This window comes from Phragmites australis, chromosome 7 (assembly GCF_958298935.1).
Source record: "Phragmites australis chromosome 7, lpPhrAust1.1, whole genome shotgun sequence".
Taxonomy (NCBI): domain Eukaryota; kingdom Viridiplantae; phylum Streptophyta; class Magnoliopsida; order Poales; family Poaceae; genus Phragmites; species Phragmites australis.
The window spans coordinates 22679699-22688199 of record NC_084927.1 but is presented as its reverse complement, the minus strand read 5'-3'; the positions used below and the strand labels follow the sequence as shown (position 1 = coordinate 22688199).

General features: G+C 45.6%; 1 protein-coding gene across 4 annotated transcripts; it reads right to left on the bottom strand.

Moving 5' to 3' along the window:
- Positions 1-3223: 3223 nt before the first annotated feature.
- Positions 3224-6249, bottom strand: LOC133924233 (uncharacterized). 4 transcript variants are annotated; one of them, XM_062369679.1, is made up of 5 exons: positions 6035-6249; positions 5903-5958; positions 5246-5696; positions 4067-5153; positions 3224-3950 (listed from the first exon to the last, which is right to left on the bottom strand). In XM_062369679.1, exons 3-5 carry the CDS (start codon positions 5298-5300, stop codon positions 3632-3634), a joined length of 1461 nt encoding a protein of 486 aa, XP_062225663.1. In that variant the 5' UTR covers positions 5301-5696; positions 5903-5958; positions 6035-6249; the 3' UTR covers positions 3224-3631. The 4 variants fall into 4 exon arrangements, with proteins under 4 accessions (XP_062225663.1, XP_062225662.1, XP_062225661.1 ...); XM_062369678.1 differs by having other exon boundaries at positions 5246-5958; XM_062369677.1 differs by lacking the exon at positions 5903-5958.
- Between the last annotated feature and the right edge of the window lie 2252 nt (positions 6250-8501).

Genomic DNA, 8501 nt, shown 5'->3' with positions numbered 1-8501 from the left:
TTTTCCTGTTTTTTTCCTCTCAAAAGGGGGTAAAAAAAGAGGGAAAACAAACAAGGAAAAAGAAGCCAGAAGGAATTAAAAAAAAGAGGAGGGGGGGGGGGCGGAGGGAGGGAAGTAGACCATAAAGAATAATAATCAAGCAAGATGTCAGTGAATCATAAGGAGGCTGCCATCGAAGAAACAAAACTGGAATATACCAGAGCCGCGCTATACTAGAGCAATGCGTATAAAAATGTTAAAGGAAGACAGAAGGCACCAACTAATCACATGATAAAATAAGAAGCAACAATCAGAACCATGGGGAAAATCGATGAAACAAACATACGCATGGATGTCAAAGAACAATATCGATTCATCAGAACCATCGTAGGGAAAAGAAATGCAACAACGTAGGAGAAAACAGGGAAGTTTATGCAGGCAACCAACACGAGGAAGCGCTGAGAACCAATTCCAGCAGAACGAAAAAAGCGAAAAAAACAACAAGCAACTTCATCTGTCGATTCCATCACCATGTAAAGCCACAATGGGAAAAACAACAAACAAATCGAACTTGTTTTAGGAAAAGCAACATGCATCTAGCCATCCTGAAAGTTACACTTGAAGAGATTCCATCCAAAAAGAGTACGAACGCCAATCAGATCCGCAAGCCGAAAAATCGCAATGCCAAGACAGTCAAAAACGCCAGGCCCAATCCCCATAGGAAGAGGCATATATTTTTTCTTTTCCCCTCTTTCTAAAGGCAGAAGAACAAGCAAACCGAAACACTGATACAAAAAGGGACATAGATCTAGTGATTTCCCAAAGCAAACAACAAGAATAGCTCAGATCTCTATATGCGTGTATGCACGCATGTGAAAGAGCGCGAGGGGGGGGGGGCGGGGGAAGGAGGAAGAGGGAGGGGCGAAGGAGAAGGGAAGGGTCAATGAGATCCACAAGAACAAAAAATCGCCATCCTAACAAACCCCAAACGCCAACACAACTACCAACCAGGGCAACCAAGATACGGAATGCGAGATCCAATCGGCATACAGAGTGCCAGCCCTAAAGGAAAAAGCAAACAAACAGTAAAACCGGCAGCGAAAGCGACACGGATGTAGCCACAAACAAACCAAAACACTCCCAGTGAAAGCAACATGAATCTTGCCATTTTTAGAAGCAACCACCACAGTAACCGGAGTCAAACAGAAGAGGACGGGGAAGAGAATGACACCCCCAAGACAAGAGATCCCACATAGAAGCGCATCCACCAATCAGAGCAACCGATCGAAAGCATGAGGGCAAGAAGCAGCACCAAGAATCCAAGATCCGCACCTCGCGAACAGCAGGAAGGCGGAAAGGGAGGAGAAAGCAGGAGGACCCAGGATTCTATCGACCAACGAGCACATCACCAGCTAGACAGCGCAACACATGGACAAGGCACCATCTCCCACCGAAATGCAACTGGCAGGAGAAGGTAACCTGACCGGCGCGTGCCCAACGACAGCAGGTTGCGCGGGCGGCAACCGATCGACACGCGGGCCCGGTGGGCAGGACGGGGCGGAGCGCTCCGCGGCAGCGGGCGGACAGGCGATGAAGATCGGAGCGCCGAAAATAATTTCGCTGACGTGGAGCCGCCGGCTGGCCTCCGAGCCGCGCGGCTCTAATATATACTAATATATATATATATATATATATATATATATATATATATATATATATATATATATATATATATATATATATATAAATGTGTGGATTCAATGTCATGTTAGATGGAAATATGTAGCAATCGAAAACAAAGTATTGTTCTCAGGGTGTGGGACATGCTTAACTTTCTATGGCACACATTCCATGATCATCGCCATGACGCTCAAAATTTGTCCCACAATATTCTTCATAACAAAACTTGAAGTTCCTTTGTTTCAAACGTGCCCTTAAAGTGTGAATGTTTCCTTAGTGGTGCCAAGCAATGTACGGATTGAAACTACAGGAAATTTTCCTGTCTACCAATATTAACTCTGCGCTTTCAAAGCTGTTCTCCCTGTTGTGTATCCAAAAACCATTTGAATATTCCATGCCTCTTCAAACTGCACTCATGTAGGATGCACTCAGCATAACGACATTCAAAATTTGTGTTTTACCTATTCTTATATTATGTATTAATTTCCCTGCTGTTCAAAACAAGCCCTTATTCGATACGAAAATAAGGAAGGAAAAAACTTTCATCGTATTTTACTTGTGTAGCGGGCCAAATGACTCTTCGTTCTTAGAATTTGATAAGCTTAAGTTTACGGTTAGGATGACGCAGTATTTTTTTTTTTTTTGCGAATTTTGCCATAGGACACCTAAAATGTGCTGCCGTTGCTCAAAGACATCAATTTTTTTTAATCTTTGCTATTGGATACTGCGAATTTGTAGATATTTGCTAGAAGGCACTTTAATCATTAAAATAGAATATTTTGCTGAATAGGAAAGAGAAACAATTCTAAATGACCAAAATGCCCCCTTCTTCTTTCTTTCCATCTCTGCTCCCTTCTGTTTTCTCCGGAGCCCTCAACCCTGCGTGAGCTCGCCCTCCCATCGTCAATCACCACATTGTTCTCTGCGTGGAGGCACAAGGGCTCGCTCGACTCTCTCGACCCGACCAGCAATCAACCACGTGTGCTAGTGCCGGCTCGGGCATTGCTGTGTGCGTGCTGGGAAGCCCCCAACGGCCTGGAGCTGGGCCGCTATGCGACACCGATACGGATACGTGTATCGGTATCGGGCGGATACGGATACGTGGATACGCTATTTTTCTAAAAATCCCGATACGTGGATACGTTTGATTTTAAAAAAAATTAATATAGTGCATATAATAATAGCTGGAACAAATTACCTTGTTCTTGTGTCATTTCTTCTCTCTTTTCGTACAACCATTCCGATGATCCAAGTAGCCAACGCCCAACAGTTGAGGCTAAAAAATAATGTACAAGAGAGTTACAATTACAAACCACAAGTGCATAGTTGTGTAGAAGTGAGGGAAAACAGATTGAATTACAGCACCTTCGAGGATGAGGAGCCTTCCAGCTTCCACTTCACGGCATTTCTTCTCTTATATAATCAGTCAATCAGATAGCATAGCACATAGCTACTGCATAGTGTAGTTCACAACATAGCACAATATATTGAGATTGACATAGCACATAGCAGTTCACAAATCACAATAATAAACTATAGAGTTTAAGTTCTACTTAAAGTTCTATTACATCGCAATAACATAACAGTTTCAAATTTAGGAAACGATAATTCATGAAGGAGATAACAGGCTGGCACGCTGCAACTCCAAGTTCATCCTCCACCAATCCAACTAGGCTTCTTCATCCTCATTGGCTTCAACTTCATTCTCCTGAATATCAACCTCTACGTCTCCAAAAGACACGGCTTGCAACTCAGGCTCATTGAGAGAAAGGTTAGCCACTTCAAGAATGCCTAAACCACTAAGAGAGTCAAAAGAATCTCCTCCCACATCCCACATCCTTGATTCTCCTTTCTTGTATGCATCGGTTCTTCTAGAGAGATGTCTCAGATTTGAATGCACATAGACCAAATCTTCAGCACGCTCTGGAGTTAAGGCATTTCTTTTAACACTATGGATGAAGCTATAAGTACTTCAATTCCTCTCACAGCAAGAAGATGAGGCTGGTTGGCTAATCAATCTAATGGCCAAACTCTGTAATAGAGGAATATATTGTCCATGATTTGACCACCAAGTCATTGGATCACAAAGCCATCTATCAAGAATTGAATCATGATCATTGAATTCCTCGGAACAAGTTGAGAATCTTGCGTATTCTTCTTTCACTTTTGTTAATTCTTCTTGTATGGGAAAGAACTTCTTGAAGCAATCCATCCTCATTTTTGATACCTCAATATCCTTGTGTGGGGGTACACGGCCAACACCTCCATCGAGCCAATTTTTGCTATAATATCTACAATGTTAGCATCAAGCAAAAGGTTAAAAGTTGTATAGCTTGGTCACTTGAAAAAATATATAAACATAAGCAAGTACAAGACAGCAAGAAAAGTGTAATGATAGGTAGATAACCTTGGATTAAGTGAATGAGCCAAACAATGAAGTGGATTATTGCCTTTTGTCCATCTATCAATCAATATTTTATGAATAACCGAGAACAAATTAGATTCCTCATTTTGTTCATTCCCTTCCCATAGATATATCTTTTTCTTCACTTTCTCAATCATTGAATCCCACATCTCATAAATCAGATGAAGACATGGTGTGTCGGTGTCTGCAACACGTATCATATCATAGATAGGTTGAGTAAATTTGAGAATGAACTCTACATTGCCCCACCACACATCACTAAGTATCTTCTCTTTGACATGAGCAGCAATTTGAGCATCATCTTTGTAGTGATCCCATTGCTCACTAATTACCATGCTTTGAAGAGGCCTCTTTACCTCCATAAACCGTTGTAACATACACACAACTGAGGCAAATCTTGTTTCAGCAATAGCAAGTAACTTCAAATGGCTAAACTCATTAAATATTGAAAGTTGCATGCCATGATTCATGATGAAATTCTTGATCATTTGAGCTTCAATTTTAACATTTGTTATAAATTCAAGTGTGCTCCAAGCAAAAGCCTCTTCATCATTTTTCGGCTGTTTAGGCTCACAAATATTCTTCAAAGCAAGATTGAGTGTGTGTACAACACATGGTGTCCAAAATATGGTATTATATTCAGCTTGCACAAGTAGACCCGCACCTTTGCAATTTGCAGCATTGTCAGTGATGACTTGTACCACATTATGTCGACCAACTTCTTCAATAACAGACCTCAGCTTGGCAGCAATGTATTCTTTTGTCTTCACATCGCCTTCACAATTATCAGCCTTCAAGAACATAGCTACTTTCCCAGAAATTGCAACATAGTTAATGAGCGGCCGTCTCTGCGGATCTGACCAGCCATCAGCACAAATTGTCACTCCCTTCTCACTCCATGTGCTCTTTGTACTCTCCAATAATGTGTCAATGTGAGCCATTTCTTGCTTGAGAAGGGTAGTCCTTAACTTGTTGTACCCCGGCATTTTATAACCCTTCAAATCATTGCTGCAAGCATAGGTAAATGCTTCTTGAATGTATGGATTTCTTGCAAAATTGAAACAGATCCCTACAAAAACAATAGAATTAGCACAAGTAATGGTCTTGAAAAATTACAGCTGTAGTTGAACAATGAATATGTGTTGCATTGCAATTGCATACCTCCTGAATAAAATGCTCTTGCAATTAAAGCATCCATGTGCTTGCGCTGGTCCATTTTTCAAGCTTTCTCTAGTGCAGAAGGAGGTCCACTCCGCTTTTTCTTATTGCTATTGGATGAAGAAGTAGGCAAGGACACAGTTCTTTGTTTTGATCTTTCTAATTGTTCTTTAGCAGCTGCAACTTCTCTCCTCATTTGGCTAAGCTCATCTATTGTCACCTTCGGGCACATACTGATTCCCTTGTTGGACTTTTTCAGCAAGTGAGCTTCCACTCTAGTGTAGCTACAAAAATTTTCAATTGAACAATAATTGCATCTCCATCTAGCATTGCCTCCACCTGCAGCTGGTTTCTCTAAAATTGTGACATGATCCCACAGTGGAGCCTTGAGGTCAGTGATGGATCGAGCAGGAGCACTTGAGGTTGCACCACCACCACTACTAGAAGTTGCCATCTGAATTTAAAGTGAACAATTGAGTATAATGTGCTAATCTATACTATACTGGTCTGAATTTAAAGGTTTGAATTTAAAGAGAACATCAGAACAATTGAGTATAATGTGCTAATCTATACTATGCTGGTCTGAATTTAAAGATATTTGAGTAGCATATCTATATGTATACTGGTCTAAACAGTCAAAAAGGGAAGATAAGTGCTAACCAAGATAAGTGAATCGGGTGCTCACTGCTCAGTGCACAAAATGAGTACTGCAACCACTATTTTTACAGCAGATAAGAATAAGGTTGAATCGAATTATTGAAGCAATACATATATGAGCAATAGGAATCATACGATGGCTCACAGGCCTCCGGAGTTGATGAAATCCGCGCACCGCGCTCGCCTTCCCCGACTGACGAATCGCGCCCTCCAAGTCCGACGGCAAGCAGCGAGCCTGACCTGTCGGCTGTCGTCCTCCTCCGCCTGTTGCGCTGCAAAGTCGCTGCTCCGTCGCCCGCCATCCTCCTTTCGCTTCCTCGGCCTCTGCGGGGGCGTTGGACTTGCCGAACTTGGCTGTGCACGGGGCTGGTGCGCCGCAAAGCCGCAGCCCCGCTGGCGCCGCGAGGGGCAGGGCCAGATGCCGACACATAGTCGCCGGTCGCAGCAAAGCGGCGGCGCGCCGGGGCGTTCCTTCTGGTGGCGTGTGATGGATGCTGTCGCCGGCGCGGTGCTTCGGATGGACGAGAGAGAGTTCGAGAGGTGGCTATGGAGTGTGGAGTAGCCGATTAGGTCATGGAATCAGATGCCATCTTGGGCCGGGCCGTATCACTCGTGTATCGACTACGTATCGCCCAGGTATCCGAAATTGATTGATTTATTTAATTTCCGATACTCCACGGATACGTATCGGTGCCGTATCCACTGCGTATCCGTATCGGATACGGATATGCCTGTTGCACCACGTATCCGTGTTTTCCAGCTGGGCCGCGCTGGGGCGCTGCCTCGATGTCCTGGGGGCAGCACCGCCGCCGTTGGTCGCCCGCATTGTAGACCGGCCGCAGACCTCTGTGTTTTTCTGTGGCACGTGTGCCAGATCTGGCCAGGTGGGTGTCGGAGAAGACGCCTGCGTACGTCGTCGTCGTCCGGGAGCCGTGCTATGTCGGGAAGCCGCTGCTTCCTGCGACTCCACGACCCAGGGACGCTGCTCGTGGGAAAACTTTTTCGGCGATTTATCGGCGATAAACCCGATTTATCGCTTTTATCGGTGGGCACCGATAGAAAATATATACCGTGTTTACCGGTATTTTGTTCAAATTTTGTTTGAATTTGTTTGAATTTTATTTGAATTTTGTTTGAATTTTATCCGGTATATCCGATATTTCCGATAAATCTTATTTATCGGTGACCTCCGATAAATTTTATTTACCGATATTTTTTTCCTTAGTTCATGGATCAACCTTTTGTGCAGTAGCGATCATGGAATCGAGAACCTAAGCACGCGCCCGGCTGTGCTCGAACAGTTGCAACACATCGAAACCCTCGGAAACTGACGAACTATCGGTGTTCTGAGGAAGAGGAAGCCTGAAGAACCCCTTCCCTGCCCCAGCGCCGGTTGGGGAAGTACATCGGGGGGAGGCGCTCTCGGAGGTGTTGTGCTCACTGGAGTCTTCGATCATGGAATCCATGATAGGAGCCCCGGATTCGTGCCTCCAGGGGGAGAGTTCGGTGTCAGAATCCCCCTCGATGAGAGCATGAAGGTTGGGCAGCGCGAACCCTGCCTGCGTATCCAGGGCTGGAGCACTCCGGAGTGGGACAGTAGAGTGGGGGCGGCACCTGCGGAGGACTAGGGCGCGGGTTCTGTTGGTGCAGCTGGCACCGAAGGCGCCCCCTTTACAGCTACCTCACCGGCAGTTTTGGCCGCCTTGGCGGCGCTTTCGCCATGTCCCTCGACAGACTTCGGTAACTTCGACTGCTTGGGGCAGGCAGAGCGACTGTCCCAGGAGGGTCATGTTTGCCCTTCGGTGCGGCACAAGAGGTGCTTTCTTCGGCAACCTTCTTCCGACGTGCAACCTCCGGGGGCGGAGTCCGAGGCCCGTAGCGAATCCTGCGGAGGTCCAGGATCCGGTTTAGCTGAGGTAGCGGCTAGCGCTACCTTCGCCATGACCTCCTTGTGTTCTGCCTTCGTGTAGGGGCCAGCAGAGCCTCCGCAGCGGCCTCGATATCCTCAGCGCAGTGGCTGCAAAGGAAGCGCGTAAGAGCAAGCATACAGAAAACAAGGGCGAAGGCAAGATCATGGACGGGCACACATTGGTTCATGGGTGTACATATGTACATTCAAATTTTTTTGAATTTTTTTTTACATATAGTATTATGTATTATTATGTATTACGTATTCAGCTAACTGGCTAAGCCCACGTTACCAAATGCAGCCTAGTTGCCCACGGCCACACCCACCCCACTGGCACATAGCCCATGCGGCCATGATGACTCACACGGCACACACACGAGTCCAGCAGTTAACATCTCAATTCTCCACGGTTCGTCGAAACCTAGAAGCAACGATATGGAGGGTGGCGGTGGGCCTGGCAGCGCACGGCGGCGGCACGGGCTCCAGAAGGGCGAAGGCGGGCTTGGCGCTGGCGGGGCATGGCGGCGGTGCGGGCGCCAGCAAAGTGGAGGCGGGCATAGCCGGTCATGACATGGGTGAGGGCACTGCTGGTGCCGAGGCAATTGCGAGTGATCTAAAATTTTCTGTTCTTACTGCAATTGCGAGTTAAGGCATGGATCTATACTTTAATATTGTAGTTCAACAACCATTTTA